The 25,864-nt window shown below is 38.9% G+C and overlaps 1 protein-coding gene across 7 annotated transcripts in view; it reads right to left on the reverse strand.

Moving 5' to 3' along the window:
• Inpp4b (inositol polyphosphate-4-phosphatase type II B) overlaps window positions 1-25,864 on the reverse strand; it is a 338,999-nt gene that overhangs the window by 135,318 nt on the left and 177,817 nt on the right. For all 7 annotated transcript variants that reach the window (XM_070022124.1, XM_070022126.1, XM_070022123.1 and 4 more), the window contains 3 exons: window positions 15,201-15,331; window positions 14,731-14,835; window positions 7,498-7,606 (listed from right to left, as the gene is read on the reverse strand). In XM_070022124.1, the coding sequence (XP_069878225.1) occupies window positions 7,498-7,606; window positions 14,731-14,835; window positions 15,201-15,331 (345 nt within the window). The remainder of the gene's footprint in view (window positions 1-7,497; window positions 7,607-14,730; window positions 14,836-15,200; window positions 15,332-25,864) is intronic.

Raw genomic sequence — 25,864 nt, forward strand, 5'->3', positions numbered from 1 at the left:
GTCAGGTCCATGGTTCCTGAGAGCACCTCTCTAGCCTGGACCTGTTCTAAACTGCAGTGAAAACTGACCCTCTCCTCTTGTCAGCTCCAACTCAATGTGACAGAAGAATGAAGCCCTCTTCCAGCTTCCCATTCCTAAGAGCCAGCTCTGCCACACTCTGTATCTCAGAGGATGGGGTGACTGTTCAACGAGGCTTTTGTCATCTTTGCCAGGAATCCTGCCTCTTCCTACAAAACCAACCTGGAACCCGAGGACTGGCGTCCACCTTCACCAGAGATTTCATGGTACAAGCTCACGGCAAAGATCCTGGAAAAATCCATCATCCTTTCCAACCACGGGGATTACTGCCATGACCTACAAACTAGCCAGTAGAGTTACCTACATGGGAACAAATAATTCTTGAAGATGTGGAACTTCTTGATGGATGTGTTATGTTTAGAGCAACCTGACCACAAAACCACCTCCTGGGGTGCACATTGTTACTAACCAGATTTCCCCCACAAACTGCTGAACCCATCTGCTCAACTAAGGTACTATTTTAGGCAGTGAGCTATGGGGGAAAAAAGATAGAAAGATGAAAGATGACAGGTAGGTAAAAAGGGAAAGAGAAGGGAAGAATAGGGAGGAAGGGCAGGGGCAGAAGAAGGCTGGGCTGGTGTACTGAAGAGCAAAATACTTTATAGAGTGTTGTATCTGTGCTTCTGGGGCTGTTGAATCTCCAGAGGAAAAAAATCTAAGGACCATTTCTACTTATTTTTCCCAATCAAGTACTACTTCAAAAAAAAAAAAGGTCTTTGGAATCCAGAAGTGGGGACAACGTGCTCTCAATTCTGACTGTGAAGAAAACCATGCAGGAAATAAGTGAAAATGTACACCTTAGTGCTCTTGAATATAGCCTTTTGGCTTCACAGGGTTTAACCATGTGCTTCATGAAATCGTAGACGGGAAGCGCACAGCTCTCTCCTTCCCTCCGTGCGCTTTCCATCTTCCAGAAGCTGGGCTTGGAGGTCACAGCCCGAGCGGAGGCACTGTTTCTTTTGTTTACTTACAGGCTTCACTTACATCACCAGAGGACTCACACAATCTATCCTGAAAAAGAGATTTGTTTTTAAACCTACTTTTGATTTTGTGGTTTAAAGCAGGGAGCGTCCGTCGAAGCTTGATGTTAGCATTTGTCAGCTCTGCGACGAAGGCTGTTGATTGCATGGGATGAGGCCTTCCCTTCCTTTCCGCTCACTTCGTGCCTGAAGGAAGCTTGGGCCTCTCGTCGTCACGCTGCCTCCTGCTCTCCCACTTTCTCTTTTTTTATTATATATATTTTATTGCAAAGATAGTGTACAGAGGCGTTACAGTGACCTGAGTAAGGTAATGAGCATAGTGCCTATGGAGCACTGTCACCCCTTCCTTTGTTTGTCCCCTACCATCCCTCAGAATACAGATCACAAAAATCAAACAGAGTTGTAGATAACTTGGGAACATTATACTCCTCGTGTAAATTTGGAAAGTAGGAGTAATAATTGCTAAAAAAGTTATATAATTTGGCATGCCTAGAGGAAATTGCTTAGCAAAGTACACTAAACGATTCATTTATTCTAGGGGAAAAAAAAAGATTCTACATGCTCTGTTAGTCTTTGAATTAGTGTGCAAAAATGAAATCTTATGCATAGACTCATCAAAAGGGAGGGTATGGAAAAACTGCCATCACAAATGCATGCAGGATTATTTACAATTTTGCAGAACTACTTCCGTTCACATGGCCACCTTTGGCCTAATGCTTTTTGAGCTCCATCATTCCCATTAGACAGAAGGTTGAAACCTTGCCAACACTCTTCAATTAAATGTATTTCATTCTCTCCCTACCCGAAGTGCAGATATGAGGTGAAGCTCACCTCTTCAAGATTTGGTTTGGTGCCCAGCAGAAAAATCTCAGCAAAGTCCCTTTGGATAAGAAAAACCTGGCACACAGGTTTAGAGGAAACAGTGCTGGTGTTTACTACAATATGACCAGAACTGAGTACTGCAAACAGAATTCACAGGAGAAGGAAAACATCCCTCCAAGGAATCAAACTATAATCAACAGGAGAGATTAAATTAGCATCTCCTTCAATGTGATAAACTGCCAGCAACTGGACCCAGTTCCAGAGAAAAAAATGGAATTGACCAGAGCTTTCAACTTATTCTCATTTCCATTGTGCCCATGTGAGTTCATTACACTGCTGAATAGAAAATTCTATGACAGAAGGTGCTCTTTCAGAAGGGAGAACAAAAATTGTACTGGAAGTGAATAAGAGATGAATTTTAGTTATTGACCCTGAAATTGATATTTTTAAACACATTACATTTGGGATATTAAACCTGACTTCCAAAGAAATACAAACATATGTGTTGTTTGAAAAATGAAGAGCAATACATGTATATATTATATGATATATAATATATTAATATCTCACAATATTATATAATTATATATATTATAATATTATGATATTTTTACTATTACCTGAACTGGGTGCTACAAGTGGTAAACATCATACATATGCACATATGCATACATGTATATATGAATCTCTTGTTTAAAACAGAGAAGGAGGAAGAAGTCAGACATCCTCCAAATTTTTGTGCAGACTTCAACTTTTAGAGGCTCAAGTATAAACTGCCACATTTCTATCAGCAGAATTCGTGTGTTTCCCTTAAGACTTCTTTGTTTTCCTCTTCGGCAGCTAATACTGTCTGTCGATGTCTGGAGTGGAATGTGAGGCGGTCGGTAGGTAACTAGGGTTCTCACCCAGGAAGACATTTGGCACGATGATCATTTGTGAAAGAGTATTAGTTCTGCTTGTATTCCAAATAATAACTGGCAGATGGTAAGGAATTAAAATATTTAGGAGTAATTTCTATCATTGGCCTTTTAAAATTCTTTATCTAAGCTTGTGATTTTATATGAGATCATTTATCTTCATGAAAGCATTATGGTTTTAGGCCATTTAGTGAAAGTTCTGCCTGAATCTGATCTTCCTGGTGAAATCAGAAAAGTTCACAAATATAGGTTAAGGTGGTAACTTGGCCTTTCTTTTAACCAATGCTGGAGGCAAAGAATGCATTCATCTTTTGGGGGATAGGTACTCACACTTCAGATGGTACTTAGGTAAATTCCTGACACCTTTCAAAAGTAGAAGTTTGATGTTAAATTGAATACCCTGTTTTTGGTTTTTAAATAGATGACTGTGTAACTAGGTTCTTAGTTCTCCCAGAAAAATTCAAGTTTGCAGCAAGAAAACCTCTACAAATTGTTTGATTGTACTGTTTACCTAATTGAGGCCAAGGTATCTCAGATCAAAATCCTTAGAGCTGGCCAGGCACAGTGGTTCATGCCTGTAATCCTAGCTACTCAGGAGGCTGAGATCTAGGATCTCCTTTCAAAGCCACCCTGGACAGGAAAGTCCTTGTGAGACTCTTATCTCCAAATAACCAACAGAAATATGGAAGTGGTGCCTTGGCTCAAAGTAGTAGAGCACTAACCTTGAGCATAAAGCATCTCAGGGTCAGTGCCCAGCCCCTGAGTTCAAGACCCAGGACTTACCAACAAAAATCCTAGGGCTTTACTCTCATATTTTCTTTCCATTCTGGAACTGTCTCTCGGGTTTGAAATTCTGTAAACAAATACTTGTTTTCATAGGTTTACCTTCTTCCTAATATATATCAATTTGGTGCATCTGTTTAGCTGTTCCTGTGTGATTCTTATCTTCCCACAGCTGTGTTGGTTTACGGAGAGATTGGAAGTTTGCAACCTCCCTTAAACATCAGACTTTGCCTTAATTTGCCTAGGGTGCTGTGTCATAGATATACAACACTTTAAAGCTCCACAGGTGATGCTGATATGTCAGCCAGGATGAAAACCCATGTGCTGTAGTAGGATTACCTGTGAAATTTTCTCTACTGCAGTTGCCCGGACTTTGAAGTGAGAGACTCGATCTAAATTTATACATGAATTCTAATTGAACTCCACCTATAGAATACAACACACAAAATATTCTGTAGAGCTCTCGGTAAGATCCAGATCTCAAGACCAAAATTTCTTACTCAAGGAGAACACAACCTACTATGAGAATATCAGGCAATAAAAACCTAGCACAGCATTGCCATGCCATCATAAGGCCACAAGGAAGTTAACAGCAGCAGCAAAAATACAGAGAGGGTGAGTGGATTGATTTCAGAAATCAGGAAGCGCGAAGGATGACTGGGAGCCTCAAAATGGATCATGTACAGAATTTTCAGTAAGATTAGATAGTTCTGACAGAAAGGAAAGGGAACTGGCAGGGAGCAAGAAGGGGAGAATCTGTTGTGAAAGGACATGAAACAGGAGGAGGTGGGAATGAGTGAATCCCATTAGGACGTGGTTTGCACAGCATGTAAGAAACACCTGCAGAAGTATGCGCTGAAGGTGGAAAGGATGAAGAGAGTGCCCGCGGCCAGAGGCTGAAGCCTCTGAATGCTGATGGATGGGTAGGGCCCTGAAGAGCTCCGAGCACAGAAGTCATCTACACAGATACATGCTGAAAAAGGTGGATTTTCCTAATGACCCGGAAGCTTTCAAAAATGTGTTTGTACATACGGTGACTTGTGTTATACGGATGCTCTTTCTGTCAATAGTCATTGTGTTCATCCTAAATTAGATGTCTATTTTAATATAATGAGACTAACAAAACAAAAAAATGAGGGGCTATCATAGGAAGGGGGACAGGAGATTAATAGAGTGAATTTAAAGTGTATTATATGTATATATAGTAATATCACAACAAAACACTTTTTATAACTTTTATATGCTAAAATTCCTTAAAGATCTCAAGGAACATAAATATGTCCATTCTCAGAGAAATAGATTTCTATCTGTATATCTATATCTATTTGTCTGTCTGTCTGTCTATCTACTTACCTACCTACCTACCTACCTACCTACCTACCTACCTATCAATCTATCTTTCCTTTGTCATTTATCTATCTACTTATCGTTTAACTGACAAGAACTTAAGGCAGTGGTACCAAAAGAAAGGTAAGACAACCAAACATCCTTTATTAAGGTGATTCTCTGTCTTGCACAGTGTAACTTTAAGTGCAAGACATGTTACCCAGGCAGGTCTTCTAGCCTACATTCTCTCTGACTAATGTGTGCACCTTTTGCTGCTAAGAAGGCTGCAGCAAACGAATTGGCATGGTGTCATAACTCTTCAGGCAGGAAGTCTTTGCTCCAGTCAGTTCAACTTAGCCAACGGGTCTGTAACCCGCTCCACCATGGATGACCTCAGCAGGTTCTATACTATGGGAATCCTTTATTTTTTTAGATCCATATTAAATGAATGTTTTAAGTATTTTATTGTAGTTTGTGAATGACATAATTAATACATGAAAAATTCACTTGCATTTCTCTTGCTTTTAAGTTTGATTCTACAACTTTGTATTTATTTGCAACATTCAAGAGAGAAGTAGAGAATAGTAAAGAGTTAAGACACTGCTGCAGATGTTTAAAACTTAAAATATACTGTTTGGGGACTAGCCACACAATTTAACATTTGTCTTTGCCAATAGCACGTAATGGTACTTTATAAAATTATAGGCTTATTGTATGGCTCACATACGGATGCTTCATGTTAAACCAGATTCTGGATGTTCTGTAGACAGATTCAAATCTTCTAATTAGGTTATATGCTTTCCAATTTGATTGAAGAACATGACAAAACACAACAAAATGATTAAGTCAATTCTTGAGGCAGGGACTTCTAGTTCCAGATAAGATGGAGTAAATGTAGTCCATTTTACCTCTGCCACTAATTATAATAGGTTATGCCCAAATACTGAAGTTGTAACAAAAGACAAAAAGGTAGGACAAAGAAAGTGGTTTTGTTTTTGTTTTTTTGGCTGGAGGGGGCAGTTTATCAGGGCTTCAGAAATAATATCTTCTCTTTGTCCAAACTCGGATTCTAGCAATGCTCGCAAAGCAACAATATGCCAACAACAAAAACAATCTCCAAAGTTGGGGACATGGGGCTCAGTGGAATATAAATCTGCTTTTTCTGGGTTTGAGTACCACTGGAGGTGGTGCAGAAAGGAGTCAGTGAGAAACATGTCCTTCCAATACAGCTCATGGGCCGAAACCTGTCCTCCACTCCGTCCTATGTCAGGAAACACAGGGCACCGTGTTCATCAGGTCTGTGTTCAACCTGAGTTCAGCGCCCACTGCCCAGAAAGATAATGGGCGCACCACAGTCCTATGGCAGCTACCATGGGATTCCTGACCTCCCCCAGCAATAGTCACAGAGCCACTTCCCATAGCGAAAGCTTTGGGGGAAAGATGTGGAAATGAAGATGTAACTTGAGGGAAATTCTTGGTGCTTGATGGAATGTTTCCATATGATGAGCAGGGTGATGGCTCCTCTATTTCATACTTAAGATATAACTTCATAGAAATATTTACCTTCCACAATAGAAAGTAAGTAAGAGTCTGGAGAAATAGAAATAAGAACTACGGCTGAGCTAACAGTATTATAATAAGATCAATTTCCTGTAGAAAGTATATGTATTATATAATAGCATGTTAGTTATTCACTCCTAACTCATTTTCAGTGCTTTTAATCTGAACACCTGGTCACTAAAAAATGTTATACGTGATCAATGAGATCCTTCTTTTAAAAGACTTTTCGTTTTGCAACTGAAGTAGATTTTTCTCATACAATTACAAAACTAACTGCAACTGAAGAATGAGGATTTTCTCTTAATTCTGACATTTAATGTTCTTAGTCCAAGTAAAGCAACTTCTAAAAAGTTATTCTTCACCCATGAAAACGTTCCTTATACTCTACCTGAGTGAGCCACAGTTAGAGAACTCTAGAGAGTAAGCACAGCGGGGTGGGGCATAAGGAGGGGTGGATGGCAGAAGCAAAGGGTTTACACAGCAGTGTTTGAGAGTGAGCAGAGAACGGGAACAATCAGAACTATACACAATGTCAACACTGTGCCTAAGGAATAGAAAGATTGCTCGGTTAACGTCGTGACTTCAATGGTAGATTTCTCCTTTTCAAGGGGCATAGCTAAGGACAGGGCAGGCAGTTAACTGTCCTGCCTCCGACCACAGTGGATCCAACGGGACCCAGGCTTTCCATGAAATGTCTTTGTTGCCACAGTCAAATTAGACAATGCTGCCCCTTAAATCCCTGTTCCTCAGCCAGCAGTGGCTGAACACAGCAGTGGCCACATGGTGGAATGGATTATCCCCTCCCCTCCTGGGAGAGGGCTTTTCAGGACAACGTGTAGTGGCGCAGCAAGGCTCACTGCGCCTTTCGGGAGTTCGTTGAGTCAAATTTCTTTTCTGAGTAGGTCCAAGAAATCCAACAACTTTCAGTTATGGAATGAATGTGCCAAGTGACCAAGTTTCTAATCCTGTCTGTAGTGCGTCTAGTTCGAAGACAGCATCTTTAACAGACTTTTCCTCCCAAATTTACTTACTTTCTTCTTTCCGTCTCAAATCTATGGAGCAGTTTTCGAAGACCACCATTCTTAAACCCCTGGAAGTGGGCTGCAGGGGCTCCCACGGTGACAACATCGTAGACGGCATCTGGAACGGGGTGGACAAGGAGATGAGCACCCGGCAAACATCCATCTCCCACTCACCGGTGCACTCAGGCACCCAGCCTGGGAGAAGGCTGAGCAATGGTTCTGCTTAAATCTGTAGGAATAACTATGAACTCTCATCTCAAGGGGGCAAGGGACGTTAATCAATCTTTTTACAAGCCACCTGTGCACCTAAACGAGTTATCATATTTCCCTGATTTATGACAGTATCTTAATTATATGCTACTGTGGAGAACAGCATGTTCCCCCATTCCTCAGTATACTTACTGAGATAACATGCTAATTGGTCTTTTGTGTATTTTACCTTATTGAGTTTTGCATCATTTAATTTGCAATCATATTGAAATTCAACAATAATGAACAATCTTTCAACCACATTTTACCGAGACAAGAATGAAAATAATAACGCACGGTGACTCAAGGGAAAAATGGTAAAAGTGCCTTTTAAAAATCCTACCCTCATTTCCTGCTTGTGTGTACTAAATCTTGCACAATTGCAAACACATAGTGTTGCAAGGACCTGATATAACATGGAAAGAATCTACACAAAAGTGCTTCTGGTCTATATTTTAGCTGGCTACTTCCTTGTTGTTCATTTAAAATTGAAACAATCCATACATATAAATTGCAAATAGAATCCTTTGTTCTTAAAAAGCCATCCAGTTTGGTATATATTAAGTTTATAGCTTCAAACTATGCTACCCACAGTCTGATAGAAAGTATCTACACAAGAAGGAGGGCAAGGAATGCCTTCTGGTGAAACTATGTTTTCTTAGAGAAATTTAATTTCATACTAGATCCTGTTCAAATTGATTTTGGTATTAACACATAGGTGTTTTCATATTTCATTTAATAAGAAGACATAAATTATTTTATCAACCTTGGGTAAGCTCCAAAACTTTTTCAGAACTGTTCAACCCAAATAAATTTGATTTTTTTCTTAATTTAAAAAAAACCTCTTCAATGGAAAGACATGAATAGCACTCTAGAGGTTTAAGGTCAGAAGAAAAACCAGAATAAAACCCAAACCAACCTACCATAGACATATGCTGAAAGATGACTGGATCTTTCTCTTTCTAACCAAATAGAAGTGACCCTCCACAGAAGAATGGCTGACTTAAGACACTGAAGTGCTACCTACTCCAGGGAATTACATCTATGACTAAGATAAAAGCACAAGATTCCTACAGATGTTAGCAGTTGGGCCCATGCATCTGTTTTGCTTCTGGAGACAGGTGTAGCTTTTCTCAAAGAGTCATGAGATTACCCGGAGTTACCACCAGTAAATTCTAGCCTAATGAGAAACCAGAGAACTATGAGCAGTTGTCTGCTTTGTCTGTGATTCCAAGGCCCTAATACCGGAATTGTCGGACTTCTTCCTGGGGTGGCAGCCCATGTGTGGTGGAGGGCTTACGTGACCAGCTACAACCTGAGTCCCCGGTGTTGGATCCCATCTCTGCTCTGTTGAGAGTGACAGTGGGAAAAATCTTTACTTGCCTTATGTCTCCACCCACTCATCTACAAAAATGAAGTCAAGAGTGAAGTGAGAATCATCTAGTAAATATTATCTATGTCTGCGTTTTCTCTATAAGAAAGAATCCCACCAATTGAAAGGAAGTGATATTTCAACATTTCTTCATTTCCACATAAAAATATTAAGGAGTTAAAGGAGAACAGAGGCTCAGTCCTCCCTCTCTGAGTAAGATCAGTTCCTGTATTAATTTACACTTGTTGCATAATGACAGATCTCCACGTCATCGCAACCCAGTGGACCGCATCCCTGCCACGCCTGGAGGCCGGCTATACCAACAACTCCCAATGGCACCAAAGGCTCCCGCTCAGTCTGCCAAAGAAAGGAAGTCCCGCCTCTTTTGACAGCCGGGCTGAGCCTGGAGGACACTGTGCTAAGAGAAATGGGCCAGACAAAGACAACGCTTCCCCCTCCCTGTGCGTCTCCCTCCCTGTGCGTCTTTAAGTACTGTGAAATAGTCTGAGAGAAACAGAGCCTGGCAGAGTGGGGAGGACAGAGGCGTTAATTCTTATTCACTGGGTATGAAATTTCAGTTATGCAAGATTACATTTTAGAAAGCTGGCGACCCATGGTACCTAACTGACATTTCCAACATTGTCAGAAGTGAGAGCTCCGCTTCAGGGCTCTGCCGGCAACTACAGGGGCCAAAGGGCACAAGCGGACATGCAGACGTGAAAGATATATAGTTTAAATACATCAGATATGTGTGTATGTATATATTCATATATACATTATATATATATATATCTACAGAGAAAGAGAGACAGACAGAGATAAGGGACAGAGACAGAGAAGTGGTGGTCCTGGCATGAGGAAGAAAGCTAAGCTCATGAGACCCTATATTCAAGCCCATATGCTGTCACAAACAATATATAAGCACACTTTTATCTATGCTTCTATGTTGCACTGGTGGCTAGTACTGTGTTTACTTAGCATCTGCTCACTAATAACAAAAATGTCTGCAATATAATAAGCCAAGAGTGTGTTTCATGTATAAGTCTAGCAGTTCCTACGCTCTTTACAGACGTCCTTTGTATTTTGAAGTTTTAGGTATTTTTAACTACATTTTTACCTTCTCAAGACACAAGATGATTCACATTCATTTACCTTTCTCCTTGGCCAACCCTGAAATCAATAAACCTTTCAAGCTGCTTCGTTGGGGAGGAGAGCTTACAGATCAAGCCGCAGGGCAAGCTGTGCTCTCTGCAGCAGAGTGGTCACTTTTCCCCCTTGGTTTTCCTGTATTACCTGCAGGTTCAGCCCATCTGGCTCTGAGGCACCTTTAGAGAGTTTGGGCCTTTCTATGCATATTCCACAGTTCTGGAGTCTGGGTTTCACATTTCAAGCGTTCAAAAAGTTTCTTCGAAGGTTAAAACTTTTTACTTTGACAGCCAGAGTGGTTCTGAAGGAAACAAGTGGAAAGTAGCTACTGCGTGTCTCTCTCAGAAGCGACATGACTTTAAGCCAAAGGAAATGGTTTTTATCCCCAGCTAAGGGTATGTGTTCTTTGTCTCAATCTGAAGTAAGAACACTCTGGATACAGTTGTGAAATCTTAAGTTAAGGAGAGGCTCCCCCTCACTTTTAAAATCAATCAGAAAAATTTTACAAACCACTGCTTTTCTACTGAAATCATGTTCATTATTTTAGAGTCATAATATTGTGCAGTTGCCATTTGAGAATGTCAATTATTGATATCTCCAGGCTAGAATAATTAAGTTTCTCTTTGGCCTTGTATTTCACTTTCAACTACTAGAAAAAAATAGTAGATTGATCTATGTAGGTAATTTGTTTCCTGGTCTAGTTTCTGAAAAATAGAAGATACATTTACTTCATAGTACACCACCTTATTTCTTAGTTGCAAATGGATTGTTTTTCTGTAGAAAACACTGGATAAATAAAAGTCAATGAGAAAACAAAAGGCAGTCAGGTGCTGGTGGTTTATGACTATACTCCTAGCTACTCTGGAGGCCGAGATCTGATAGTTTGAAACTATCCCGAGCAGAAACTACTAAGGAAAAGCCAGAAGTGGAGCTGTGGCTCTACTCTGTGGTACCAAAGAAACAACAATAACAATCACAGTGGGAGATTTTACAGAAGACTTAAGAAAAAAACCCTGCAAGGCCCTTTGTCTTCCTAAGATAACAATGAAAGCCTGTAGATCTTGCTTCACTGACATTTTATAGTGTTTCTAAACCGCCTGTGTCTTTGTGATGGTGGCATGGCATTTTATGCATAGAGAGGTGGAATTTAAGTCAATGCACCTCAAGAAGCTAAAGAGACCAGGTTGGTTTGAGATTACACAATAGAATTCCTTTGTGGCCTTTTAAAAGTCATCTAATAATAGAAATGAGATACCAATTTTTTCCAGAAGGTCTGGTTAAAATTCTTCCAACTATAAAATAGTGCTCATCTCTAGGACCAAGTTAAAAATAATCCCTGACTTAAATGAAATGCGCAAGTCCTTTGACAGGTATCATATGGCTTTAAGGACTTAAGGGAATCCTGCTTCAAAATAAAACAAGCAATTTAGCATCATCCTTGAACTAATCTGAAGGTAACTATGCTTCACTGGTAGACCCAAACTCCTAAGATACAGAATTCAGGGCCCTCTAGGAGGCCCTTAGTGTAGAGATTGGAAGACGAAGAGGTGGAGGCTAGGCACCACCCACAGTTACACAATAACTATCTGGTGTTGAACATGATTCCAACTGTAACTACGATAGTGTCATTGTATACCAGTTAAGGCTCTTGACACAACAACAAAGAAACAAATGAAAGGAACAATGATGTATGCGTGGCTGTGCTAGTGCTTAGGAGCTGTGCTTCATTCCAACAGGCGCTCACCTTGTGAAAGAAAAACAAACAAACTAGTAAGTGAACAGTCATGAGATACCTTTGATCACTGCCCTTCCTCCCAGCTGTCCATCTCTCCTCTCTTTCTGTGTATTGCTTTTCATTGCATCTGATTTTCCTTTCTATGGAAAAGATGACCAGTGTTTGATTCCTTAAGAATGCAGTGAGAGTTAAACTCAAGAGCAAAGATCATCTTTGAATCCTTCCAAATAACCTGCATGAAACTCAACAGATTCATCTGGAGACAAGCATTCACCAGAGTGTCTGTCTGTCTGTCTCTCTCTCTCTTTCTTTCTCTCTCTCTTGCATATACTATATATGTTAGGCATTGTGATTGTCCAATAGGCTACAGATTCACATTGTAAAATTACAGGCATTTATAGAGCACTGATATTTACTGCTAGTCCTTTATTAAGGAGAATTTCATAAAAGTTTTAATTTTATAAATAACAGCAGGTCTATTAAGAGTATTTTGCTAAACTAAACTATTACTAGCCATAAGCCAATATTAATGTATTACTTCTCAGAAAAAAAATTGTGTTAATATAAATTAATTATATTTTAAAAGTACATTAAATGAAATGTACCTAAAACATATGAAAGAATTAAAACCGAATAGTGAAGTATTCTTGGGAGCTGTATTTGCCAACAGGCACAATGAAGTCATAAGCAAGGAAAACCTATTGAAGGACATCGGAGAAACATCTTTACCTTGTCATCTGGGGCTTTTGTTCTTGTTGGCGTCACCACGGCTGTGCAGGAATTGTGTTGTGGTGCATGTTCTATTTATTGCAATTAATTTAAATGATGAATAGGGATGAAAAATTAGCTTAATGGTGTGGGGGCATCCGAAGTTAACTGCAGGTTACTTTGCTTGTCAGGATGAGACATCGCAATATTAGTTCTGCTCAGTGGCTTGTTTCTAAAGCTAGACATTAGCCTTGTGCCCAGAGAATTTGCCTACTGCTACCTGGGTTGCTGACTCTTCAGGTACAGCAGGATTATTAATCAAACATAGATAGGCATGATTTACTCATGGTAAGGATGAACAGAAGTGGGAGACTATATCCAAGTAACTCACCAGTGAAATACCAAGGCTTAGCCAACCCAAAATGCCTCATCACCTCGCAAAACACTGAACATTCACAACAGTCAGTATCCATGAATCTCAAATATATTTATCTCCAATTCAAAATCCACTCCATATGTTATATAAATAAGTAGAAAAGTTAAAAATTGGGTCACTGCCACCTATTTCAATTTCCAATATTTTTATTTATAAATAAGAAAACTGATGTTCAAATATATCAAACAACTTGGTCATGACCTAAGAAATTAGCAAAAGGACCTTCAGATTTGGTGTCAATTTTCAATCATTATTACTAGATGTAATAAGAATATATATATATATACACACACATATATATATAATCTGAGCTTGATTTTCAAAATAATATTTAAACTTAATTATGCAAATAAGCTTGATGATTTAATATTTTATATATAATAGGTATATATATAATATTATATGTAATATTATATATAATATGCATATGGGTATTCATGTTACAAACATGAATATATATTATATATGTTATGAACATGCATATATTTAACATGTAAATCATTTTAGAAAGAAATCAGTGTATAATTCAGTACTTTAACCACTGATTTGGCTCTTAAGATATCTAGCCCATTGGGAGAGAATATGGGATATTGTTTTGAAGAGAACAATTATCTTTCTGTTAACAACTTTCTCAAAAATCCTCTCATTTATGGGTTGTCTCCTAGATTTATGATAATAAACTCCTGCTTTTCTCAGTATTATTTGATATTTGCTATCAGTTTTCTATGTCCTTTAAAAAGATATCTAAAATGGAGCTGCTTTTAGAAAGGGGTTCTTCATAAATGCAATCAAAGTGAAATCAAGTCATTGTTAATGTGGTTGCTAATTCTATCTGATCAGTTTTCTTGAAGGAGAAACTTAGATGAGCACACAGAAGAAGATGGAGGAAGACACAGAAGCACCCTGGGTAAAGCTGGAGGGCAGGGGAGATTCATCATCAAGGTCAGCAAAGCCAAGAATTGACAACAGCCACCAGAAAGCCATAGAAGTTGAGGATTTCCACCTATGATCCAGAGTGAATGTGGTCTTGCTGACCTCTGACTTAAAGGTATCAAGCATCCAGAATTGTAAGTGAATATATCTTGGTTATTTAAGTACCTGAGTGTGGGGCCTTGTTACAGTAGCCATAAAAAACTGATACACATTCCAAAACAAATTAGTTAGGGTGAACTTTTTTTTTTTGCATTTCTAAAGATTTTAATTTTAGTTCCCACTTTCCCTTTTCAAATAAGTCAGAAGCTGAACACTTTGTTTTCATCCTACTTATTCTAGACACTTTTTCAGAAAACATCTGGGAAAACAGCCCAAGAGAGAAACACGAAGTAAAGGATTCTGCGTTGTGGACGTATGTTAGGAATCATTCCCAAATACGTGAATGTGCAGTGAAATATCAATTCCTATCAATTCAGCCCACGAAGTATTCCCCAGAGAAGCAGCAACGGAGGTACCATGGCTGTTTCCTCATCACCAGCTCTCGGGTGTCATCTCTGTCCCTACACAACTCTTTACCTTTTGAGATCTGCCAAGAGTTACATCTGTTTATAAAGTGCACAATGCAATGTAACAGGGAAATCCAAAGTGAGTAATATCTCATACCTTTCAAGTGAGGGCTATGTACATGCATTCTTTGTAGATGTAGATTTACTGGAACAAATTCTAATGTTTTCTCTCCTTTGCTGCTGCTTGATTTGAAAGAGGACCCTAGAAGAACAAGAAGTTTGATTTTAGTCAATAATTAAACAAGAAAGCTTGTCATGTGGAGAGACACCTTTGGTAGAGAAATGTTATAAAGAACTTCAGAAAGAGAAATATATTCTGTGTTTATGAGATGTTCTCTCAGAATTTCAATTTAGAAAAAAAATCCAATTATTCTCACAAGACTTTGAAGTAGAACAACAGCTTTTCCTCTCTCTTATTTTAACTATCAGCAAAATAGAGTAGGAACTTACTAATTTTTTAAAAAATCTTTGGCTGTGTCATCTCCGTTGCGTAGTGCAATGGCTTCACCAAGCATAAGAGAAGAAACGATTTCGTTCATCTGCTTTAGTGAAATTACTGTTTCATACCTGCCTCCTTGTTCAGTTCCGTCAGAATGTCTTGGTATAAATTCACCATCTGGTCACAGTGAGTAAGGACGTTTTTCCGTAGATTGTCCCAGTGTGGAGAAAGTTCGCCAAGTTCCTTTATCTCCTGATTTCTGTAAAGATTACAAGAGAGGAGAAAGTCTTTGTCCTACATCTATAGACATGGAACTTTTAGTTCAGTTACCAAGCCAATGAGGATTGTTTAAAGAGATTCCACAGCAAAGTGTTGAAGTATCCTAGCTTGAAAGATTAAAAAAATCATTTTAACACAGAGGCAAAATAGCAATTCAGAAATATTAAACACTTTAAGGGAAAGGGGAGAAATGATTAAATTTCCTGATGAAATGATCACAAAGATGGCAGACTTACTATCCTTAATATGTAGAGAAAAAATTACATTAAAAAAGCGAATACAAATGCCTCACTATAAAGATAGGTAAGTTCTAGATTCAGTCCAAATCAGAGAACATAAGAAGGGTCTTTTGCCTATATTGAAAGAAGACACCCAGTGCACAGCTATATATATAATAAAACTGTGGGGTTTTTTTTGCAGCTCAAATAGTAAATAGAGGTATTTTCAGGTATGGTTTTCTTGGCACTAGTTTATCCCAGAGCACACATAAATACCCTTTGCATAACTGTTGTCTCCTCTTTATCAAAAGGAAGAACTGATCATACCATTTAGGTTTTAATTATCACCTTTTCTCCAAATCTCTATCCTTTAGCCTAGTTAATTCAGACAATTCAAATACCTTTTTAAATCATAGTGATAGATGGTCCAATATTCATCTCTGTAACCTTTTACCAACAATGTTTTCATGAGGCTAATTTAACCAGTACTAATGCTTGGTTAAATTTGCTATTTTGGCCATGAAACATGTTAAATACCAAGCTAATAAATTCAGAAGGTGTAGATTCTTTAACAGCATGTTAAGCTCAAGAATAATGGCTATTATACAAAAATATGACTTGCTGTCTGATATTCTTATCTGAGTCTGTTTTGTTTCAATAGCTATGCCCTTTAATACTGCTGTGCCTTTCTTTTGAAGTTCTTCTAATCTTCGTAAACACGAATCTCATTTTTCCACTTCCCTGCAGGTTACCTTTCATGACATATCATTCATGGGGGAAGTACATAATCAGAAGAAAATAGAATACAACAGACTCATGACCAAAGAGCAGGAGGAAGGAATGTTGAAGAAGAACCAAGTCAAGTCCTCTGCTTAAATGGAAAATATTCAAACCGATGACAAAACAATGCCTAAATCTTAAGCTATCTAAGCAGAGGGGAGCCACAGGATTCAGGAGAAAGCTGAGAGGGCTAGCAAGTGTGGTAGGGAAGGTTCAAGGCTTTGTTTCCCCATGTGGTTGTAATAGAATCAGTCCTTAAGTGATATTTTTAATCCTAATAGATGCACCATTGGTTTGGAATTTACATTGTCTTTAAATCCTTGTTAGAAACATCAAAAGGGGGTTGGCGGGGAAAGAGAGGGCAGGTCACAGAGAGGACTTCCCAGGGTATACATGAGCTGGTATAAATTGCCTTGCCTAAGAGAAATGTTGCAAAATGTGGCCAGATACATTTAACGCCCAGTGGAGAGTGACTTGACATAAACTGTGAAGTATCCATAGATCACTGCTAAGAATGTATCGCATGTCTCCAATATGCCATAATTTACACAGAGAAATACACAAATGAAACTGCTATAAGAGTATGGCACTGAGAAGGGACATGGACCGAGCGAGAGAACCAAGCAGCCTACGGTCACATGCATTCAGAAGCTCCAATGGGGAAAAACTGGGAAAGGAAATCAGAACGTAAAAGTAAAGCAAAATGAGGCAGAGTGAGTCACTGCAAACACTGAAGAATTACATTCAATACATTAAAAATGGATAAGGAGAGAAAAAATTTTGACTATACCAAATTCATAAAACGTTTCCATCAGGAAGTCTAGGCCAGTCATTCAGAAGGAAAAAAGGAAGGAAGGAAGGAGGGAAGGAAGGAAGAAGGAATGAAGGAAGGGAAGGAGGGAGGGAGGGAAGGAGGGAGGGAGGGAGGCAGGCAGGCAGGCGGGCAGGCAGGCAGGCGGGCAGGCAGGCAGGCAGGCAATAACTATAACCACAAGGAATGTTACAGTAGAAAGAGGGCTCAGAGTACACCCCAAATCTTTCATTTTACAGATGGCAACAATGTTAGGGAGCCTCAGAGTCACTAGCATAGCACAGAGCCTTAGACTACTGTCCTGTAGAATCCATATCCATGGCCTTAGATCATGTAATTCTGCACTGTAAAGAAAACATAATCTGAGCACCGGTGACACATGCCTTTAATCCTAGCTACTCAGGAGACTGAGATCTGAGGAGCACAGTTTAAAGCCAGCCCTGGCAGGAAAATCCACCAGACACTTATCTCCAATTAACCACAGAAAAAGCGGTGTTTCAATTGGTAGAATGCTAGTCTTGAGCAAAAGAAGCTCGGGGACAGGGCCCAGGCTGAGTTCAAGCCCTAAAACCAGAAAAAAAAAAAAAAACCCAAAACAAACAAAAAACCATAAATACAAAACAAAGCAGCAATAAAACAAAGAATATGGTGCACTTAATGAACAAATGTTGGGTGAATGGGGTTTAGAACCTGGGCTGTTGACCTGAAGTACTATATTTATAAACTTTCATGTGCTCTAAAAACTGAACGTAAACTAGATTCACTGTAGCATGGGGTTTCTTGTTATTTTAGAGGTGCATGGCCACTGACATTCTTTAAATATGCTCAGGATATGCAGTATTACAAAGGCCCTGTGCTCTGGATATACGTGGCAGACTTGTGTTCATATTTTATTAAAAATCTGAGCCAGGTGCCAGTGGCTTCTGCCTATAATGCTAGCTACTCAGGAACCATGATCTGAGCATCATGGTTCAAAGCCAGCCCAGGGAAGGAAAGTCCTTGAGACTCTTATCTCCAATAAATCAGTAGAAAACTGGAAATGGAACTGTGGCTCAAGCAGTAGAGTGCTTGCCTTGAGTGGAAGAGCACAGGGACAGCACCCAAGCCCCGAGTTCAAGCCCCGTGACTGACAAAAAATAAAATCTGGATGTTTACTAAGCCCTTTGTCTAAATGACAAAGAGGATGGGTGAAATTATTTTTAACTGACAGGCAAATACATTATAAAATATAAACATTTTTACTTATTTGTACTAACAAGAGCTTCCACTTTCAAAAATGAGCTTATAATACCAATAACAAAACCATTCTACCATTCTCCCCGGAAAACTCACCACCCTGCTAACTGAAGACAACCTCATCGGTCTACTGTGCTCACCTCACCAGCACCTCCATCACTGAAATAAATCTTCTAACCTGTCCAGTGCCTCCACTACTCCAGGAGTCCAACAGGTAGACAAGAGAAGTTGAGAAGAAAATACCAAATAGGAAAACATAAACAAGCTTAGGCTTTTCCACTTTTCGTCATTGACAGCCATCTGTCCCATTTCCCTTTGCTCCCTACAAAAATGTAAAGCCAAAGAACCAAATCTCCAAAGGAGACAGATTGATGGCCAAGGTTTACTCAAGAACTCTCCAGTGTCCTACTGAACTTGGCATTTCAACTACCAAGCCTGACATTCTTGATACTTGACAAAATAGTTATACAGATCCCTGGAAATCACCTTAGGAAGTGACTTCTGTCTGCAGGACTTGTTTTGCCCTACCTTGTTTAAATATTTCAAAAATGAACCGTGCCTTTTCAGTAGAAATAGCAGTTTCTCCGAACTTTGTACAGTGTTATTCATGTTACATGTTTGAAACACTTGGCACTGAGCAAGAAGGGTGAATGAAATAAAACAAAGTCAAGCTATGAAGACTGAGGGGAAGTAACTGAACATAGAATGAGTCTCAGAAGGAAAAATAACATACCTGCTTTGTATGTTTTAACTAAAATAAATACAATAAAGGCAAAAAAAAACACAGAAAAATAGAACTTAAACTTTGGTCCTTATACCCTGTCATGGTAGTGGCTACAGGCACTGAGGCACATATTGAGTAAAATAGGACAGTGAATGAGAATGACCAGATCATTTACCTCACTCTGCACCAGGGCCCCAAACAGTCTCTTTCCTTTACACTGAAATTCTATATGCAATTCTGTTGTGCAGAAAAAAAAAGTTTCTTTTACTGAAGCGATAAGAACAAAAGGTTTCAAATCAACAGAATAGCCTAGGAAAAAGATAGCTTCTGTTTAAGTCTTCTATTACAATTTTAAGGCCTATGTGGGATTTCATGGTGTGGGGGATGGGCAGAATTCTAGTAGGGACAAATGTCGATATTGGACAGCTTTTGTTCTCCCGCAGTGTGCCAGTCTGAGGACAGCGCGGCCAACTGACTGGAAGGAAAGCACACTTGTATATTGTCATTGTTAGACGTGTCCTAAAACATGGAACAAGGACAGATGTAGACTACTCCGTGAGCAGAGTGATGAGCTCTGTCCCAATGGCAGAGGACAAAGAACAACCTTATTCAATCCTCTTAATTTTGTATGATTTAGGTCTGTAATTATATATTGGGGAAGTCTTCCTTCAGGACAAAGGTTTGAAATCGTGTCTTCTTACAAGGTTTCTTACTGTGAAGGTTAATTTGATGTCAATTTCCCTGGAACACACATTGCCCAAATATGTGGATCAAACAAGGATATTCTAGTAATTTCTATGAAAGTATTTTTGCGTGGAATTAGCATTTGAATTGGTAGACTGCTTAATGCTGACGGCACACCCTAGTCAGATGAAGGCCTAAATATACCGGAAAGGCTGCCCAGGAAGAGAATTTCCTCGCTACCTTTGAGCCAGGACTTTGGCTTTCTGAGTCTCAGGTTTGCTGCATTTTGGACTTGAAAATTACTGACTTTCCCAGTTCCCAGGTCTTCAGAACTGACAACTTTGGCGGGAGGGGGGATGGGGAGGATGGGAAGGGATGGGAAGGAGAAACAAAGGAGGAGGCAACAATGCTTGATAAGAAATGTACTCATTACCTTGCCCATGTCATTGTAACCCCTCTGTACGGTATTTTCACAATAAAAAAAACCAGGCAGAAAAAAATTAATGAATAAAATATTGTCAATTTGGGGCCCAAACTGATTAAAATGACAGGGACAGAAAAAAAAAATGAAGCCCTCCTTCTCCTGCTTCTCAGATATCCCACTTGAGCTGGAATTGCACCAGGAGCTCTCCTGGGTCCTCAGTTTCCTAAATCAACTTGAAAGATCTCGGGAGCCAGCAGCTGTCATTCCCACATGAGCCAATTTCTCATAATAATTCATACATACATATATGTATGTGCATGTACACACATATATATGAAAAATGTGATATATATGTGTACTGGGTATGTGTATGTGTGTGTGTACAAGCGTACACATACATCATTCTTAGAGGAATGTATGTGTACACATACATTTCTTAGAGGAACCCTGACTAATACACTAACCAGGCAGGAATTTCTATCACAGATTTCTCAGCCTGGTACATAAAAAGTCAGGCATAGGTAGGGGAGGACAAGTAGTTATTCTTGACAAGAGCATGGAAGAAAAACATCTGGAATATAGTAGCGCCTCTTCCATGGGTTCTTATGCATCTGACCTCACATCACAAATCCACTTGTAACTCCTTAGGGGAGAAATGATTACAATCCTCAGTCTATCTATCGGGCATGCACAAGGGATCTCTGTAGTTCCAAGAACTAACTCTAGCTATGAACACTTTATTAGAAGCGTGAATTTAGAATGATACACATAAAAATTTAGGAACTTAAATTCAAAAGTTCTCTGAATGACAAAATGGAATCATTGTCATAAAGATTACTTGAGAATAACAGTTAATTCATTTACAAGAAGGTAGCAAGCCAAACAGCCTGATAAAAATTTATATACCAAAGAATATGGCTGCGTAAGAACAACGTTAAGTGTTATTTCTGATTGTTACTACTTAAGTAAATAGAAATATTTCCCCACAATGAGCTCTAGAATGCCATTTTGTGGAATAAATATAGCTACACAGTTTACACAGAGTCTTTTGATAGTTATCACATAGTAAAACTACATGTGGATATGTACAATGGAAGTTTTAAGAGCCAAGCTGGTTTCCATTCATTAAGCAAAATTAGACCTTAAATCAAACTTCAAAGAAGTCATAAAAAATTTATCTGCTAAGTAAAAAAAGTGAAATATTAAAAAGTCAGTGAAGAATAGAGCACACCAATGACCGGTGGGCAGCCTCAATTTCATAAAGTGCTTGTGTGACACCATCAAACTGAGCAAAGTTCAACTAGATGTCAAGTTTCCCAGCTCATTTATCCCACAACTCAAAAGAGCTGTGCTTTAACTGATAGAAGGATTAAGAACTGCGCCATAAATTATAGGCTTATTTTTTCATTCATTTTCATAAATGACAGTGTAGTTACTGTGGCAATCCATGAACCACTATTTCACTGAAAAATGATGAAATTTTCTGAGTGGCCATTCACTCCAGCTTTCACTTGACATTATAATAAGTGGTTATTGTATGATACACTCAATAAAGTTTCAATTTATATGCAAAGACTAAGAATTGGAACACAGTTATTACAGGATTTAGTGGTAATCACAGAATCTATTTGTATCTGATAAACAGCCGGATTCTATAATTTAATTTTAGGTAACTGCCTTAGTAAAAAAATAAAAGAAAAATAATAAGCACATCTTGTTCCAGTCTCGGAGTCCATTTGTTACTCCTGATAAAGGTGAATTGGTGTTTAGTTCTAAATAATCTCTTGCTTACTCTTGCTAGCTTGTTTTAGTTATGAAACATGGGCTATATATTTTTTAACCTGAAAGTTCAGTACACCACTTCTGTTAAAAGTGGTGGTATTTTACACTGGGTGAAGGTTTCTCTCAAATCCACATGTATTAATTACAGGCATTTTTATTCTGAGGGGCTGTTGAGACCACAAGCTATACTGGTAAGGATGGTAGTGTGACCATTTTAGAAACTGCAGACATTATCCTTTTAAATCCCCAGCCTTCCCCTGATCTGAGGACAGTGCCCAGTCGAACTTCGCAGGTAGATGGAATCCAGAAGATTTCATTGGATGTTTTGTATCACATCTGCCTGGCAGATGGACACCGTGAGACCTTCCAGGTGTTAATTTTTATCTCTTCCTTTTGATAATCAAAATGACCTTTGTACAGAATAAATCTCCTCATCTGAGTCTCACAATTCTCAGAATTCATGATGTCAGGAGTTGCACTAAATAAAATGAGAACTTTGGTCACAGGAAGCACATTCCATGTGTCCAATAGATGTATGGTCATCACACGTGCAGCTCAGCACTTTCTATCATTCTGGAACATTCCACTGGATAACATCGCTGTGGACAAATGGCGAGAGCATGTCGGAGAAGTCAAGTGACTTGTTCAATGCCCCATGGCTGACAACAGCAGAGCCAGGACGTGTACCCAGGTATCATGAATGTAAATCCTCTTTTCCTTTTCATCTTAATTCTTTAGGAGTATGATTTTTTAAAAGAAAGAATCACTGAATAGAAGGGCAAGATTGGAATCTCCCACCTGAGAGACTCCTCGGATATAACTTTGTCCAATTCCACAGAAAGCTGGTTCAAATATCTCCATGAGTATGTATTAGATAGTTGTGACTGTAACCCATCATCAGAAAGCCAAGTGAAATGGCAACATTTCTTATTTTCATCTTATTTGACAAATGTTTGATGTGCTTCCTCTATGCTGAGAACTGTTCAGAGCACTTGATAAATATTTACTCACTCATTATTCATAGCAACCTGTGGGAGAAGTTAATATTGCCATCTTCCTCTTACAAATGGGAAAAATTGAGATTGAGCAAAGTTCAATATTCACTGAAGCTCAACTAACTCACTATGCCCAGCCAGTCTGGCTTGGCATTGGAGTTTTCTAGAACTGAGTAGGAAAATATCATAGACCGGCTTAGTGAACACAAATGGAAGGCTTCACTGCCATGCCCTGGGTATCAAGGGAGTACCATTTCCTCTGAAGCCTCTCATTGTCTTACCTATGATGCCTTTTGCTTCCTTGCTTCTTTTCCTCTGTGTGCACAAGTCTCTGGTTTCTGTGTGTCCCAATTTCTTCTCATCAACTAAATTGAATCAGGACACATCTCAGTGGGCTCTTGTTAACATAATCACTCCTTTAAAGGCCTTAGATTGAATACAGTTATATTCTGAAGTACAGGGGTTGAGGACAGAGGATAATTCAAGCAAAACTGAGCTCATGCTATAGATGCCATAGCTTATGTCTTAACTGTCCCCTATCTGTGCACATGCTAAAGGCGAGGTAACCCACCTATAAGATAATTGGGAGGTAGTGTAGGCTTTAGAGGGCGGGGTGCAGTAGGAGGAGCTGGACCACTGGCGGTATGCACTTGAAGGGAACACTGGGAACTTTCTCCCTTTGCTTCTTAGCTACCATGCAGAGACCTCTCTGCCCTTGCTCTTCCATGACACAGTGTGACCGCAGCCCCAAGCTATGAGTGACTGTGAACCGAAACCCAGGAAACTGTGGACAAAAATAAACCTTTCTTGATTTATGTTGTTTGTCTTAAGTATTTTGCTACAGTAACAGAAAGATGACTAATGCATGTATTACTCTCTATTAGAAACATGACAGTCTCTTGTCTTTACCACCAATAATGAAAGCACAGAACATGCAACTTGAGAAAACCCACCAGGTGAAAACGCAAATCAAGTACCAAATATCTGACCTACCCACGAGGATGAAGGAGGAAGTTTGAGGTGAGCCTGTTCATTTTCCACCTTAAATTCCAATGGGCCATAATGGACAAGGGTGTTACATTATCAACCTATTATTTTTAACATTAGAGCAACAGCTGCTAGATATCTTAGCTCAATCCTCTCCAACAAAACTCTTAATAATGTTGGAAATATCTATCTGTGGTATCTAACAAGGTAGTTGCTAATGACATGCCAGTAGCTATGGGAATATTGACTTATATCCTAGGCAACTAAGTAAAGGAGTAAAAACATTTCATTTAACTATGATAAATTTAAATAAGTTTAAATATCATGTGTGGTAAGTGATGACAGTATAGTACAGTCTCTGTTGACTTAGCACCACAAAACCTCAAATGTATATACATATATCTATCTAAAGCACCATCACTAGTTTAGACAACCATAATGTGCTAATGAACTTTCCATTCCAAACTCCTCCCTCCATTTTCCAAGTGTACATACATTGCTGTCTGCTGACAAGTGCATTCATTCCTAGGGAAAACATTATTCTAAGTGTATCATTATATGCTTGATATTGTGGTGAATTTCAGAGAAAGTATCAATAGCAAAATTAGCAAGTTTTTCCTTTTATGTTGGAGAAGAGTAGAGGCCCTAGCTTATCTGAAGCCTGACAAATACTCCACAAATCATTTTCTCAGCTCAAAGCCTACCAGCACCATGAACTCAAGCTACTTTTCTGCTCACTGCAAATTCATGGCACAATCTAGTAAGCATATTTACAGGTGTGCTAGGTTAGTATTACAGTCTCATTATTGTGCTGAGATGCTACCAACTTTCCGCTGAACAAACAATAATGATAGCTTTAGAGTAGGTCAACAGTGGCTCATGGCTGTAATCTTAGCTACTTGGAAGGCTGAGATCTGAGGACTGTAGCTCAAGGATTCTTATCTCCAATTCAACACCAAAAAGCCAGAAAGTGGAGGTATGGCGTAAGTGTTAGAAGACCAGATGTAAGTGAAATAGCCTGAGTTCAAGTCCCAGGATCAACAGAAGAAATTAAATAAGTAAAATAACAATAGCTTTAAGTGCTGTATATCTCATTTGTATGATTCTTTACATAAATGCCAAGAGGAGTTTCCATTCATTGAGAAGATTTGCTGTCTCTGTACCAGAAGTATTTCATCCATGGTTCACGATAACTATGTGTATACATTACTTAGACCTTTTCTGGTTTGAGGAAACTGAAAACTAGATCTATCACATACATCATGCTCTATCACATAGCTTTTCCCTGGGGAGGAAAGTTGAGCAAAATTTCCTAAGTACACATGTACACACACACTCCTAAAACATATCCTCTTAAATGTCAGACCCAATGATTGTTTAATTAATACATTAATCTTACAAGATAAATGGGATGTATTTTTTTAAATCAGGAAATTTAGAGGTTAATTAATTCTGTATATACAAAGAAGCAGATATCAATTTTTGATTCAAATTCTGTAATTTTATGTTTATAACACAGCCTCTCATATTCAATCCATTTGAAATAAAGAATCTTGGCACCACAGGGTGGGAAAAAAATGTGCTTCTGAATGAGTTTTGCCCTATTTCCTTCCTGTGGGGATATTTTAACACCCAAACAGTGAGATACAACCCATATTTCTAATGCCAGCTTGACAACCCTAAGCTCTCCACAGAACCTCTCATTAAATGGCGTCAAGAATTCATAATGATGAACTGAATGGCACACAGCATCTGCCCTCCACACCGGGAGCTGGTAGGACAAACGCACTTTATACAACAAATAACATAACGCATGGTATTCTAACTGTGTGTCGACATTCCATAAAGAAAAATGAACGGAAGAAATAACAT

This window comes from Dipodomys merriami, unplaced genomic scaffold, assembly GCF_024711535.1.
Source record: "Dipodomys merriami isolate MVZ:Mamm:240054 unplaced genomic scaffold, mDipMer1.0.p SCAF_15, whole genome shotgun sequence".
Classification (NCBI taxonomy): Eukaryota; Metazoa; Chordata; class Mammalia; order Rodentia; family Heteromyidae; genus Dipodomys; species Dipodomys merriami.